Here is a 16,498-nt window from a genome sequence, read left to right on the forward strand (position 1 = left end):
AAAATAATTCGAAGTGGTCTGTATTCTGTCGAAACTGCCAGACGCGGATCGCGATTTCGATCTTTTTGGATCTCATCAGCGCGTCGCAAACAGCTCCGACAGAACACAGACCAACTTTTACTTGCTGTCTTAACAGCGCGTTTTAGAAAATACTACAAATGGCGCGGTAAACGCCATCTGTAGTACAATGCTACATTTTAGGATTACGTATGCTCCAACAAGGTCCATTTGAATATATGGATAACTACTTGCTGAAACGAATCCCAGCGTAGCTAACCTCAACGTGATAGACACGTTACCATAATCGAATAAAATAATTCGAAGTGGTCTGTATTCTGTCGAAACTGCCAGACGCGGATCGAATAAAATATTATTAATCGTCCAAGAACCGTCCATCAGATAAATATACCTTCTTATTTATCATTTGGATTAACATACATAACATATTGATTTCATATTGATGTCATATAAGTCCTTTCATTGAACAAGGAAATTACAACTCGTTTTATGGCTCTACAACTGATCGTACATAGATGCCTAATGTCCGTATCACGTAAAGTTGCGGTTCAAGCAATAAAACATTTAAATAATTTATAAGCTTCTTTTGTCGAAATAACAATTCCAGGAGTTACGAGGAGTAGAGGTAAACCTAGGTTAGATTATTGTTCGCAAATGGTTAAGGATGTGGGTTGTTCTAATTTTAGGGAAATGTGAAGATTAGCTCAGGAAAGAGTGGAGGTGCGTGTCCAACTAGTCTTAGGAATGACGACTGATGATGATTTATCGAATGACCGACATCAGCACCAAACAAGAGGACGGTCCAAACTTTATTTAGTGACAATTTTAAGGGACAATATTCCTTAGTAATTCTGTCGGTTCAGCTGGGATTCGAACTTCTGTTTAGGTTTCGATAAAAGAGAAGCCACAAGTTCTTAACAGAATACAGAACGTTTCTTTAGAATTATACCACAATATTGTAATTCCAGCATGATGTAAATAAGGGATGTTACTTCTTGGCAGTTTAATTACCTGAGCCGCCACTTAACATGATACGAAGTATAGTCTTTTCCAAAGAAGTTACCTACCATTTTTTCCTTATTTATAAAGAAACTTTTAAAACTGTTTATGGGCCCACTTCACATGAATTTTCGTGAAGTGCCGAGAGTATGGTATATCTAACTTATTATGACATTTATTTATGTGTAGGTGAATTTCTTCCTATATGGGTATTATGTATGTAAGTATATTATTTGTAAGTGGTCTATAGCGTGAATCCGTTTTCGTATGGTAGTTTAGACTTTGTCTAATTTGTCGTGATGAATATTCAGCGGTTCTAATGTTTACTTTGCAACCGAAAAAACAATGAAGATCTTTCGATACGGCGTTTTCTCGCCCATTTTCTGATGAGCCGCCAAGAGGAACACCACATCGTCATCATGTAAACATACTTTCTTGTTTGTCTTATCAGTCATAAGTCACCCTGTGGTTATCTGATCCCGCTGATTCGTTACACCGCTTCACCTTTGCTGAATATTCATGAAAATACGAAATACAACAAGAAAAAACAGAAACAGAAAGGAACGCAATGCCCGCTCTGAAATTAACGGTTTCTTGGAAAAGCGCACCTCATTACGAATGGCTTACTCTGCTGTATATGTGCTCAACACTATGGGTGGACGCGGCGCGGCCTTTTTTATGAAATAATGCGACAACCTTAACTTGCCTTGTCTTCCTCTTCTTTTTATTAGGATTTATGCAAAACATAAATTTCGTCTAATTAATTTAAAGCAGCAAAACCGTAAACGGAACCCTTTAGCTAGCAGGCATATAAATTGTTTACTATCCGCTCCGATGAGCCGATAATTTTAATGCGAATTTAAAATTCACCTCCGTTTTGCTGATGGCCTCAGTATAAACGCTGCCTAATTGTAAATTCTTATAAATAATAATAGAATAGGAGAACAGAGGGATCTATGGAAGTCAATAACAAATAGGCGACATAGGTTGGTAGGACACTTTCTGTCTCAGGTATGAAGGTCTAGTCAGAGACATATTAGAGGCAGAAACGGAACTTAAGAGGGGTAGAGGTAGACCTAGATTAGATTACTCTTCTAGGGAAATGTGAAGATTAGTTCAGGATAGGAAGGAGTGGAGGTGCGTGTCCAACTAGTCTTAGGGCTGACGACGTTATGATGATAAATAATAAATATTACGATTAGAATAGTAAGAACATAGTAGAAAGGATTTGGAGTCATATACAAGAATCACCGAGATATATCCATTAGACCACGACCGATAAATTTCTCGTTACGCATAGACAGTAGCAAGTGAGGTACGTGTATTAGCTTTCACTTAGTGAACTCTGTGGACACTAAATAATCCTTTTTAAGCATATGTCGATGGTGACGATAATATTCGGGTTTCATCAGTGATGCATTTGCAGTAGAGGGAAGAATTCTTCATAATGAATCTTCTACGGGTCATATCAGTACCCAACTTACATCAATTTCTTCTGATGGAAATCTTGATTCGTTAGACCCTTTCTAGTGCCACACTAGCAGAATGAGATCTGAGATCTCATTCTTCTGATTCCTTCGAATATCCAATTTACGTAGGTACTTAGAATACCTAATCCCAGCGATGTAGTAGCAATTTCTGACAAGCTTCTCATTGAAATAACCGAGACAATAGATTATTATGATAGAAAATGAAAGAAGGGCCTTCCCATGCAGTACATTGCGTAATTTTACCCTGACCAAGTGTCAGTAGAACATCTTAGAGACGCGACTACACAATAGACATGAACTGACCTCACTAGGGAATAATAAATAGAGAAACATAACTTATTGAGGAAGATATTGTAATATCTAGTGTCCCATTGTCAGTAAAAATGAGGAGGAAATGTATTCGGTTCATTAATTCAAGGAAGTATTAACAATTCTTCCACTTCAAAGGCCACGTCTAAAAATGCAAATTGTTATCGATACCGCGAGACTTTCCTTAAGATAAAAAGAACATTAGCACGCAACGAAGTGAACGCCACGCCGTCCAACACGACGACAACCTACACATACAGACACACAGGCAGAGTAAGCAAATCCAAGTAGTCACGCTCACGTGTGCTGTTCACAAGATAAGCCAGCGCCCTCTATACGTAACTTAGGTGCTCGCGCCGGAAACATTTGCCTCGTGTGACGCAACACGCGGCGTACTGTCCGCTCCGCCCTACTCACAATATGGCCTCCAGTTCTATTGGCAGCATACAGGCAAACTCACGACGCCCACCTGAGTGTTCTTGTCTGACTGATTGACGGGCCGCCCCGCCCCACCAAAACTTAAAAAGTAACTGTTGCCGTGATTCGCGGCCACCCTTGTCACGTGACAATCAACGTTGTCGATCACGTGTCAACCGCGACCGCGACTCGCTTACGCGGTCTAACCGCGTGGGGTGATGCACCAATCCACGCCAGCAAATAAAGCGCGGGATTTTCATCCGGTTTAGGTTAGGTAACCACTACATTCGTTTATTTTCACAATGAGTAACTCGAGACTCATGCTTATGCAAATACCTTTCCCAAATTGCTTTTGCACATTACACGCCAGTCCTTAAAAGGTATTAAGCATATAAACTCAATCGTGAAATTGAAGTTCCACCATATCGCTCCAAATCACTTCCATTTAACAGCTTTCAATAGAATGGGCAAGTGTGATGGACACTGAGGTCCAAGAATAAGGACCTGCTTCGAAATATTATTCGTGTCTCGTCAAGCTAATATTCCAATATATGATGTGCTTTTCTGGCATTGCCTTGATTGTCGAAAGCTTATTACCTTCCATTGAACCAGGTCGAACCTGTAGATTCCTACAAGGTTGTGGAGGCTTACATATCGTTTTAGGGTTGCCTTCTTATAAGAAGAATCTTATATCATCCAGACTGACTAATCCTTTATCGTTGTTACTAGAGGAATCACTTTTAGTTATCTGTTTAGATTCTGTCGTGTGGGTCTGGTTAAGCTCTTACACCTTGATAATCTCCCTGAGGTTCATAACTTTCCTGCGTTAGGCTAAGAACCATTTAGATCATCATTCCTTCAAGTGGAACTACATATATAATTATATTTATAATTATAAGCTACGTGGTACTATTGACGAAATCCAGTCTTCCTAACCCCTTAGTTGTATCTTAGAGGTTTAGTCCATTGTTCAGCATTCGGGAGTACAACGATTCGATTCCGTGGCCGTATGCCCTGGTCCCAGTTTTTCTGTTGTTTCCTTGGATCGCTCAGGCAAATGCTGGGGCAATAATATTCAACAGAAAATCTTTTAATCTCTTCTGTCTTCATTTCATCCGTATCATTTTTCTTACCCCAAACATTACCCACCCACTCCCACGATTCCTAGAAGGAATCTGAAAAGGACCTTCTGCCCTACCCTCTGCCATAGTCGGGAGAGACTTTCCGCCCTCCAGCGTTAATTGCTGGCAGGAACGAAATATCTATTTTTTTTATTTATTAATATTACCGTACACAAGGTACAGGTATGCCTAATCAACAACGACTACATTCTTATTAAATTTCACTTTATGTCTGTCCGTAATCTGTAACTCACTGAACTACAGTTTATATCAGGCAAATAGGTACTTAGTATCCCAGTGAAAGGGTATGCGGGGTATGTATTCTGTACATTAAAATCATCATCAAAGGAATTTGCTTGAAAAATCGTATTCCTTATCATGTGTGATCTGTTGTTCACAACTTTCGAAATCCTTCATTTGTCTGCCCATTGTATAATAACGAAACACGTACCTAATATCTATAAGTAGGTAGCTAAGGATTTATACTTTAGTTAGTTAATGTTCAGGTAGTTTAGCAGTAATAAGGTTTCCCCACATAGTTCCGGACAAGACGAATAAATTGGGGGAATGCCATCAGGAGACCGTAAATAATTTAGGGATAACACGACAAGGGACATTTAGTTAATTACATGTACGCTACCGCGCAGCAGAAGTCCGTTCGTCGCGCTGATACGCTCTTAGAGTATTTTAATATATACTGCTAATGTGAGCATTTGTTTTCGGCGGGTAGAAGTTTTCTGTCGTCGCACGAATAAATAATCGGTCAGGAGACACACTTGCTCACGTTCGTGTCTTAACTTCGCGTCCAAAAGGAATTCTTTCGAATAATTTGTCAACAGAAACGTGGGATAACCAGCAAATAGTAGCAATTTTTACCGGAAACGCGCAATTCCACACCAGAACGGAAGTAGCTAATGACTGTCATCCAGATCGAAGGACGAGAAACGCTAATTTACGAGCATTATCGCATTTTTTGCAACCATACCTAACATCAGGCCCATTACCAAGGAGAGTAACGAAAAAAATCAGGTCTAAGTATATGGCTGTCAGAACCAACCCTCTCCTTACATGGATGAGCTTGTTTGGAAAACAAGATGTCAATTTTTCGGTTCCTACAAGCGTTAAACAAGAGGGAACGGCCTGCTTAAATTACAATGATTCTGTTTTTCCAGTTCCACAGTTTCAAAAGGTTAATAAACAAGCGATAGGGATATGCAAATTGAACGAGCACAATGTCAGATCGCTCTTTTCTTTTAACTGTAACGTTGTAGAGAGGTGCTACATCCTAACAGCAATCATTCTTTGTCAAATTATTTAAAATGTAAAAAAGGTTGCAGAAAGAGAATAATACTTTCTCCAGTATAGTATGTATTACTCAACATAAGCTCCAGTTAGAATATTTTCTCTCTAGATGGCGGTCAACATAACAACATTGTCTGTTCTTATTGGTATTAGAATGATCATTTTATCAAAGCAGCGATGGGCTGGTGGTGGTCTTGTTTCTTTATTCAAAAGCTCCTATCAATTCTCGTTCTTTGATAACGATAATATGCCTTCCAACAACTTTATTAAACTAAATGGATATAAGAACCGTCAGTATTAGTGAATGTTTCGTGACGTAAAATCCAGGGAGCGGCAGTTATTTTTACCATCGTCAGTACATAAATTAACATATGGCGTCGTCGACGAAAAATGGCCACACCGCTTCGTGCAGCACCGCGCCGCCGATCTTTTGCCGTCGTCGTACGTACTCTTGCGACCGGAAAAAGCTGCTGCAGCCACGTCTATGTTCGACTCTTATCAGTAATGAATATCAGAACAGTTTCGTATTATATACGTAGATATATGTATGTTATGTTGCACGCGTTTTTGTGCAATGTCGTTGTCGGGTTGCTACCTCAACCCTCATTGGTCCATCCTACGATCAACCATCGACGATCAACAGAAGCCCATCATGGTGTTCGTCATGCATCAGATCTTACGCCACTTAATCACTATGTGCTTAAGTAACTCACCAGTGACGTGCACCAACAGGGTAGCAATAAATGTATTCATTTATAGTTAGCTTTTGAGTAACTTGATCTTAAATCTTAATAATCTCTTTTCCACAGAGATGACGGATGTTTATCTATCCGAAGGTATTTTTACTTTTGGTCTTATTTTCCACATCTTAGATAGACTTTAATTTTGGGTCATACCACTGACGTGAATATGTTATTTCGATATTCACTCTCTCTCATTTTGTGTAACGATGTCTTCGCATGATATGGTAAATGTATGACAGGTACCTGGTGACGTGACCTATTCCGGATTCTGGTCTCGAAATTATCGCTACCGATGATGGAACGGCTGCTAATCTGATGTGAAGCGACGGACAGAAACATTTGTCAAACACGATGCAACGATGACAGTTACAACCAACGAACGAATGTATACGGTTCGGTTGATGGCGCATAATACTTTGGAAAAACTCGAACGTAAAAGGCACGCAATAGGCATCATCATGTTTGCCACTATTCATCGGTTGAATTACAAAAATTTTGTTTAATGTACGTACTTAATCAGTAAGTGAAGACCATAATATTCGTAAATACACACTGTTTACCAATTTTACAATTTTTTGATACCTTCATTATGATCGGGATGCAATGGTTAGGAATGTGTGAGTGGAAAGTTTATAAAAATTTCCTGAAATTTTTCAGGATTCTTTGTTAACGATTAATATACTTTATTGTTTAATGTTATACAGATTGAAGTAGGTCCTTTCTTCTTCTTTCCATTTGGTGCAGGAAATCCTTACGGTTCTGAAATAAATTGTTCCTAAAATATGAAAAAACAGAAACCAATAATGGCTCATGTAACTTGTGTCTTAAAAAGGTACTTTGACACAACTTCCTGCTCTGTTAATTAGCTACCTGATCGCGTACAATAGTTCACATTTTAATAATTACTAGTTGTTACGTGTTGTTAAATTGTGTAGCTTCGTTATGAGTAAGTACATATGCAGGCACGTAAACATTTTATGATTAGAATCGTTAATATGCTACTGTTTATTTTGGTTGGTATGTACCTAAATGTGCCTATCTAAATATGTAAATAATTTTTATCTTTATAAACAAATCGTTTGTTGTTTTTGGGGTGGGCGGTGTAGTGCTTAATTACTGTAAATATCTCTCTATGTGGATTGCAAATGAGTACGTGTATATGTGTTAAAAGAGAACTTTTCGAAAAAAATACGGAATATATTACCGATCATATCATAAGACTGGTTGGACACGTACTTCCACTCTTTCCTATCCTGAGCTAATCTTCGCATTTCTCTAAAACTAGAACATTTCACATTCTTAACTATTAGAGAACAGTCATCTAATCTAGGTCTACCTCTACTCCTCTTAACTCCTGTTTCTGCCTACACTTCCATGCCTGAAAAAGGTGCCCTACTAACCTATCTCGCCTATTTTTTAATGACATCCATAGAGTCCTCTGTTCTCCTGTTCTATTTTAATACCTCTTTATTTCTAACTTTCTCTATCCACGGTATCTTCATCATTCGCATGTAACACCACATTTTGAACGCTTCTAACTTTTTCTTTTCCGCCGCGCCCACCATTCATGTTTCTCACCCGTACAGCGCCACGCTTTAATCATACACCATTAACAACCTTTATTGAATTTCTAAATTAACCGTTCGCGAGCATACAAGTGACTTCTTGTTATTGAGGGTGACTCGACCCTGTGCTATCCTCTGCTTTATATCCCTACTACTCCTTCCGTCCTGACTTATCTGACTTCCTAGATACCTAAATTTTCGTGTCCTATTTTTATATTCGTTTTTTCCCTACTTTTTCTTCCCTTGCATACCAGTATTTTTGTTTTACTTTTATTTATTTCCATACAATACTGTTTTGTCAATACCGCTTCCTTTGATTTAAAGCCATGTCTAACTCCTCCTAGCTAGATGTTAATACTGCTATATATCATCTGCAAATCTAAGAACACTAATCTTTTGCGCATCTATATCTATCCCTACAGTTAGAGCGAGTTTAAGAGAGGTGGATGAGCTTTTACAGTTGAAGGATGGGAAGCAAGATCAGATGTGTGAATGGAATGGACTTATGTCTGTATCCTAATTTGTAACGAAATTGGAAAATGGCAAGGTAAATCATAAAAACTTTGATAGCGTTATCGCTATCAAAGCCCCACTGTTAGTTGATTTAAATTTTTATTATGTCATCAGAGCTTGTAACAAATGTTTCTAATATATCATTAACATTTCATGATTTATAAATATTATCTAACTAAAAAGTTTACTTACCATGCTTCATATAAATGTAGATAAAAACTCACTTCTTATTATAGTAAAACTGCGTACGATACAGAAATCGCAATAGACGTAAGGAACGCATTACAAAAGTTATTTCATGAAGGTATCAAAAAAATTGGTAAACAAGACTAACTACAGTACAACTACTACTTNTTTTATTAAAGGCGACACGACCCTGCGCTATCCTCTGCTTTATATCCCTACTACTTCTTCCATCCTCACTTATCTGACTTCCTAGGTATCTAAAATCAGCCACTTCTTCTAATTTTTCGTCTCCTATCTTTATATTCGCTCTTTCCCTACTTTTTCTTCTCTTGCATATCAGTATTTTAGTTTTTTTCAAGGTAGGCGTTAATATTGTGTAACTTAAAAAATATCCCTTCTTTTAGGGCGAATAATATAAACGTTTTCACCATGATGACCAGACTTAGATCCTTCATTCATACAGTAAAATATTCTTTTGCAAAATCGTTTCATTACATATCGTTTCATAGTTTGTTTAACAAAACTGTTTTCGGCAATTCTGTTCTGTTGACGGACCATTCATATTAACTGCTGGACATTAATCACTAGACGAAAGGGATTCCTTATCCCGTCTTGTATCTTCCTTTCCAGAGCAATTATCCCATCCGACGGTCCCGGAATTGTTCCATTCAATTTAGGGGCCAACATCTGTTTAATAGCAGACCATTCGATAATAATTCTATAAATTTTCGACGGTTCTGATTTGATAAATGGCGCTGGCGAGTGCGACGACTGAAAGAGGGCCTCCTGTCAGCCGGAGCCCTGGTAGCCTATGATTAAAGCACCGGTAGAGAGAAAGACCGGTAATTAAAATGAAAACTGGAAGAGGCGACGGATCGCCCACGGAACCGGCGGCAAATACACCTGCAATTTACAACTTAACCCCCCTCTAACCCTTCTCACCACCGCCACCTTCTCATCCAACCCACTGACTCAGCTCCCTCACATTGCAAAACCTAATAAAGTTCCTCATTAACATCGTAAACTTCTGATGATTACGAAAAACTTTTTTGAAACATCTATTACAATTATGAATTGTCTCAAAAAACGTAATTACTTCTCAAGCAATCGTCATTTCAAATTATTTACGCCCATATTGCTTATTGTCTTAATCAGAAATAATATTGGACGGAATACCCTTATAAAATCTTAGATAATCGTTTAAAGGTGGATGCATGTCAATAACACAATAACTGCTCAATACAGCACAATTTCGACGTAAGATAAACTTAAACGAAGACGATAAAATATTTGAATTACAGTTTTCCTTTTACGTAATGAGAATCTTTAGATGAGCATTTGTCAGAAATGCTGAATAAATAAGTTACACGAGTTTTACTAATTAAATTAAATTAAAACTACCTATGCCAGACTGGTATAGGCCCTACCGACGTCTGAGCCTGATCTGGTCCTAATAGTGATACCCTATTTTAACCCTTTTACAGTAAATATCCTATATCTGACTGTCTAATGCCCAAACACAAGTGTTTAATAAAATAATTCGAAGTGGTCTGTATTCTGTCGAAACTGCCAGACGCGGATCGCGATTTCGATCTTTTTGGATCTCATCAGCGCGTCGCAGACAGCTCCGACAGAACACAGACCAACTTTTACCTGCTGTCTTAACAGCGCGTTTTAGAAAATACTACAAATGGCGCGGTAAACGCCATCTGTAGTACAATGCTACATTTTAGGATTACGTATGCTCCAACAAGGTCCATTTGAATATATGGATAACTACTTGCTGAAACGAATCCCAGCGTAGCTAACCTCAACGTGATAGACACGTTACCATAATCGAATAAAATAATTCGAAGTGGTCTGTATTCTGTCGAAACTGCCAGACGCGGATCGCGATTTCGATCTTTTTGGATCTCATCAGCGCGTCGCAAACAGCTCCGACAGAACACAGACCAACTTTTAAGTGTTTAAAGTGTTATATTTCTTAACCGAGATTTATCTGAAGTCAGTGATGCCCCAAAGATGGGGGGCTGAACCGCAGCAGCCCTAACAAATTTCCAGTCGGATGCCTTGACGCTTAACGCAAGGTAAACCTCTGTTTGTGAACAGTCAACTTCAACTCGTGAACGATAAACAACGACCAGCTAGTTGAAGAAGTTCTCCGATAGATCTGCAAGTGTTGATCAGGGGAAGTTTATCAGTTCGTAACTATAATAGAGAGTAAAATTTCACCAATCGGAACCAGCAACGTCCGTCGCGACGCGTTCGGTCGAGGAAAACATTCGCATTCGCCGTGAAACTTTTATTCGCGTTAAGAGACCATAGATGTCAACAACGAGCGAGCTTCGCATTCTTTATCGTCGAAACTACTGCATTAATAGCCAAACATCATGTAGATTCAAAATAAATCGGACGGTAATGGCGGCATAAGTCTTGTCGATAGGAGCTGCCGGTTTTACGACGACGACGACGACGTTCGGCGTCTATGCCAACACACATTTCGACGCTGTCGCAATCTGTTTTATCAACTGAAGCAGACATAGGGTTCCCTATCACGGAGTTCTCCATCTAGTGACCGCAACATACTGGCAATTTGTTTATAATATTTTTCCATTTCTCAAAAACCATAAAACTTATGAACATTATTAACAATTTTTGTTATGGGAAGGGGATTGCATTCTCCCTTTTAAAGTCCTTAAAGTTAGTGTCAGTAACCACTCCCAATACAACGGTCTTTGTAAGGCACTGTGAATAGGTAAAAGCATTCGAAATGTGGTGTTACAGGCATATGGGGATAAAGGAGGAAGATAGAGAAGGTTATAAACGATTAGGTATTAGAAAGAGTAGGAGAACAAAGGGCGCTATGAAAGTAAAATAAGAAATAGGCAAGATAGGTGGGTGGGATACCTTCTCAGGCACGAAGGGATAGTCAGAGAAGTAGAAACAGGATTAGATTAGTATTAACAAATAATTAAGGATGTGGAATGTTCTAGTTCTGCGCGACGATTATTTCAGGATAGAAAAGCAATGGAAATGGGTGTCTAATCAGTCTCAAGCCTGACGACCTTCTGGTGGTGATGATGACACGTTTTATTACATGTGTCTGGGGAAGCACCCCCACTAATTTTAGCCAAGAACCGCCACTGTTCTTTTCTGACAATGAATTTAGGTACTGCTTCGTATACATATCTAAACGAGTCAAGTTAGCGTTACAGGCGTTTCGTCAAGGGACGCTCGCCGCCGCGACGCGACGCACGCAACAATCGCGTCCCATAAATTAGCCGCTTTGTGTCGCCGTGCTGCTCGCCATTCACTACCGACTGCAACCACGGGGTTCATTAAATCCGTTATCGCGTTCCTAGCCACCGTCTTTTCAACCTGAACTCGCTTCAACATCGAAAGAACTCTCGACAACTAAGTACGATATGCGTACTTTACTTTGGTGCTACATACATTTGAACTGACTTTTATTTCATTTATCGTTTGCGAAGCAGGAGGAATCAACTACAACCACATGAAATGTTTCCGAGAGTCAATTTTTTAAGATTATGTACTACCCATGGGAACTTTTGATCAAAAAGTCACAAAGAAAATCATACACAAATAGCAGTTAATCTGACCGGAGCGGATTTTCCTAAAGAACAACGTTCTTATTCCCATTAAAGGGTGAAAAAGATTTAAAATTCAATTGTTGCAAACTTAAATAAATTATTGTGGAAATTACAATTGTTTTAATTTTATTATATTATATACACTTTAGGGTTTAGATGTACATAAAATGCATAACGTGTTTACTGTGAGGTGATTTTTCCTTTGTCGTCCTTTCGTGGCGGAATTTAGCACATCCATCCTGTGCGAAGGGCCGTTCCCGGGTCCCTTAATTAGATTTATGCGTTCGGGATTTTAATGTGTTTGAGTAGGACATTAAGGGGAAGTCGACTGCTTAACGGCAAGTTATTCTAAGCATTCTGTAGATTTATGCGGATATTGGAAAAGTTCCGGGGTATGATTTCGCGCGTCTCGTATGCAAAACGCGCGAAAGGACGCGAGAATTTGCATTTACAATCCGGAATATTTTAAGCCAAAAATTCTTGATATTAAGAGTACACAAAAGTGCAATTAATCAAGTGGATGAGCTAACAAAAGGGTCAAATATTTGGACAGAAATATTCTACATTAATTAATACCTCATACGTAAGGGATGCAATCCTTTTAAACCAAAAGTTTTTAAATCGTTTTTTAGTCTTATCTTGACAAATTTAGTCATAATACGAGGAATATAGCTGCAGAAAAGGAACTGAAGTAGAAACATCATCTGCCTTTGAAGAATGCGGTGTTAGAATTATACATGTACATATATAAATAAAAATATTGCACAATACATCAAATTTGACTGTCCAACCGAATAAAAATGTATAGTCTGTAACCCGGAGGCTGTCCCTTACTTGATTTATGTGTTCACAGTCTTGTACCTTACGACATATTGCGAACAATTTGGGGAACATTCAAATGCATTCACTTCTGGGACACTATTACAACAATTTTAAAAATAAATTAAATTTTAATAGACTATTAATGGAAACAGTTTTCAATAAATCAACGCGGGCAGTGGGTGATACAGAAAATAAAAAGTTAGAAGGGCTTGAAACGGATAGAAAGAGTTAGAAATGAAGACACATTAAAAACAGTAGAACAGAAGGTGTTATTGTAGTTAATAAAAATTAATATCAAACAAATTTGTAAAACCACCTTCAGATAACTTCCAAAACTTTATTACATTGTATTTCCCTAATTGTTTGTCAATAAGTAATGATCCGAACGTATCGAGATTTTTTATACACTTTGTAATACGCAGTAGGTAATTTAATTGTTTTTTCTGTATTCACAGCACAAAAATTTAATTTTTTTATTGACTGCATACCTAGGTTGAATAAACCGTGTCTATAAGGGATTCTTAAAACGGCTTCTTGCTGCGATTTAATGCATTTGCCACTTATTTACTGCTACCATAAATAATCCTTTATAAAGAAAACGATCTCGGTTGGCTAGTCAGTATAAGGCATGTTAACGGAAAAAGGTGTGATTGTGTGCATAACTTGGCTGCTAACTCTATTCAAAACTCAGACTCTAACAACTTGCATTAAATGCGTAAATACTTGTAATTTAAACTGAAGCCGTGAATAAATTCTTCAGCTTTACAACAAAATGCAGCAACAAGAACATGTATAGTACGCATATACATGAAACATTTTACACAGTAATTATAAAGAAAGACATTTTGATAATTAGATATTCCCAATTTTCATGTACGATAAAACTTTCGGTATCAATCAGAAATACCTTTATAGTAGAAAAAAGGAAAAAAAAAACACTACATTCACAAATTTCTTTAAATATCAACAATTGTTTCCTAACGCTGAAAACAGGTAGCAGTGTGAAGTTGCAGTGTTAGGGAAACAATTGTGGTAATTTTAATAAAGTGTTTTTGATCTTTTTTCTACTTTTTTACCATGGAATAGCAGATTCTAATTCACAATTAAGACTGCGGTAACCATTTAAATTCAACAATATTTGTAATTAATGTTGCATCAGATTATTACATTTTATTTGCGACATGGCTTGATGCTTGACAGTGTGAGAAATATTTCAACCACAGGGTGTTTATTAGGGGACTAACAATAACATTAATCTTCTTATGAGATTTAAATTGTGAGTTCACCATATCCCAAACCAAACTGTTATTTCCCTATAGTAAATTCTATATTAAATCTTTATCACATCGCATAGGGGTAAAAATCTACCCACGCATATTAAGAATTCACTATGAATCTAGAAATCCCATCATTAAAGTAACTCCAATTTCAAAAAATAATAAAAGTATGTTTAATGGAAAAATCATGAAATATTAACCTATGATGAATTTTGAAAATTAAACATATAAATTACATAAACGCGAATAGTAAATAATAATTAAAATCCGTATTTAATTAGAAGAATACAACTAATTTGTTGATAATTATTTTGAATATTATCACTTATCGAACATAAGCCAACCTATAAAATGGCCCAAAAGTTTCATTGAAACCACCTGTAATATAAGTTACATAATAAACAAATTTGATACTGCCAAGTTCATCGACATTTTTAATTCCTTCATACAATATACCATCAGAGGATATTAAAGATACCAATTTTTCATTCAGCATTAATAAAAAAGTTAGAATTAAATGACCTACCTTATTACCCATTTACAAGCAATTATGCGAAAAAAATTATGGAAATCAGAACCGCAATTTCTAATGGCCGACTGTTACAACTACTGCATGCATGACTAAAACGACGCCGATTTTCATATAGAAAAATAATACATTTTATCGCACTTATAAACCAGTCCAACATTACTGAAACACTGCCCGTACTACCCTAAACAAATTCCACCTGATTTTACAATTGAAATAAACAGATTTTCTTTATTTTTTAATAAAAATTACCGCTCCAGCCTCATACCCTCTATTATGGTTGCTTGTCGACCATCTAGAGGCAGAATTTGAAGTTAAATTTTGCCAGGAGCGGCCTTAGTTGAGTTTCGTAAAAAATGTCTAGGAAACTTTTAACAATTTAATAATAGTTAACAACTTTAGATAGTAACAGTTACTTAATTGATCAATGCATATATTTTGATTTTAAATATTCTTTTTTAAATATAAAATTCAGTGGTTATATAACTGTAGAAAATAAAATAAATTCTAAATTTTAACTTTGTAGGATTTCTAGCGGTAGGAAATCTCATTTATATTGATAAATGATACTATTAAACCTTTATTCTTAATATTATAACACTTTAGACACTATAAATTCCTATCCAGGGCAGGACTAAAGGTAACAGAAACTTAAAACAATCTGGCTAAATGAGTTTATTGAATTCATAATCCGACCTTTAAAATATTTGAAATGTAGAGTTTGTTTGACATTTAGATTATGTATGTAGCAAATTTTTGAATTAAACTTTAATTTTGTGTTTTAAGTGATGGTCAAGTGCTTCATACGTCTATCCAAACTGTTAATTAAATGTAAGTCTATTTAACTTTAATATTTACTTGACTATATAAACACCTAAATAGGTTAGGGCAGGTAAACATTAGATTTTGTGTTATATCTGGAGCACAAAATCACTGGAATTTTTAAAGATTCTTAGTTAAAAATCATTGAACATGTGTAACATAACGTTTAGTAAGTAATACTCTAATAAAATACAATACTTTTTTAAACTTGCAATCTAATCTATTTATCAAAGTACATTATTATTTTGTGAACTGTTATTCTGGTAGAATTTTAACATAAGGAGTACCCGAAAGAAGACAATTTAACGCTTTATGTATCTATATAACAGAATATTGCGATCCTAGTGCCATTTTTAAAATACGTCTTTCAGTCAAAGTGCCCCCTTAACTTAAAGGTCCCATTCTATATCACCCTTTTTAGAGAAATGGAAGGACGTCATATATTTCCAAGAAAAGAGTAAAGAGTAAACTAACTATATAAGTAGGTACGCAAATTCATTTTGCCCAAAAGACTGATAAGTTTCCAAGGTTTTGTGAAGAACAATTGTTGCATGATAATAAGGCAACATGGGGTTGCAATTAATATCTGCCTCTGCTTGTACTTATGTATCTTTTATTTGAAGGACTGATAATGAAGGGTCAGATCGTTCTTGATGTATTTATGCTTGAGTGGTGACCAGAAGCAACGGTGGTCATTGTAAATTTATCACTTTTATCGGTCTTCTTATCCCTTAAATGTTACGAAGCATTTTAGTGAATTTGTTTATCAGAAGA

At 36.8% G+C, this 16,498-nt stretch overlaps 1 protein-coding gene across 1 annotated transcript in view; it reads right to left on the minus strand.

Moving 5' to 3' along the window:
• LOC108740886 (homeobox protein homothorax) overlaps nt 1-14,926 on the minus strand; it is a 286,672-nt gene extending 271,746 nt beyond the window's left edge. Inside the window, exon 1 of the mRNA XM_025974404.1 lies at nt 14,900-14,926. Within this exon, the coding sequence (XP_025830189.1) occupies nt 14,900-14,911 (12 nt within the window). The 5' untranslated portion in view covers nt 14,912-14,926. The remainder of the gene's footprint in view (nt 1-14,899) is intronic.
• Nucleotides 14,927-16,498: the final 1,572 nt, after the last annotated feature.

This window comes from Agrilus planipennis, unplaced genomic scaffold (assembly GCF_000699045.2).
Source record: "Agrilus planipennis isolate EAB-ADULT unplaced genomic scaffold, Apla_2.0 scaffold40, whole genome shotgun sequence".
Taxonomy (NCBI): Eukaryota; Metazoa; Arthropoda; class Insecta; order Coleoptera; family Buprestidae; genus Agrilus; species Agrilus planipennis.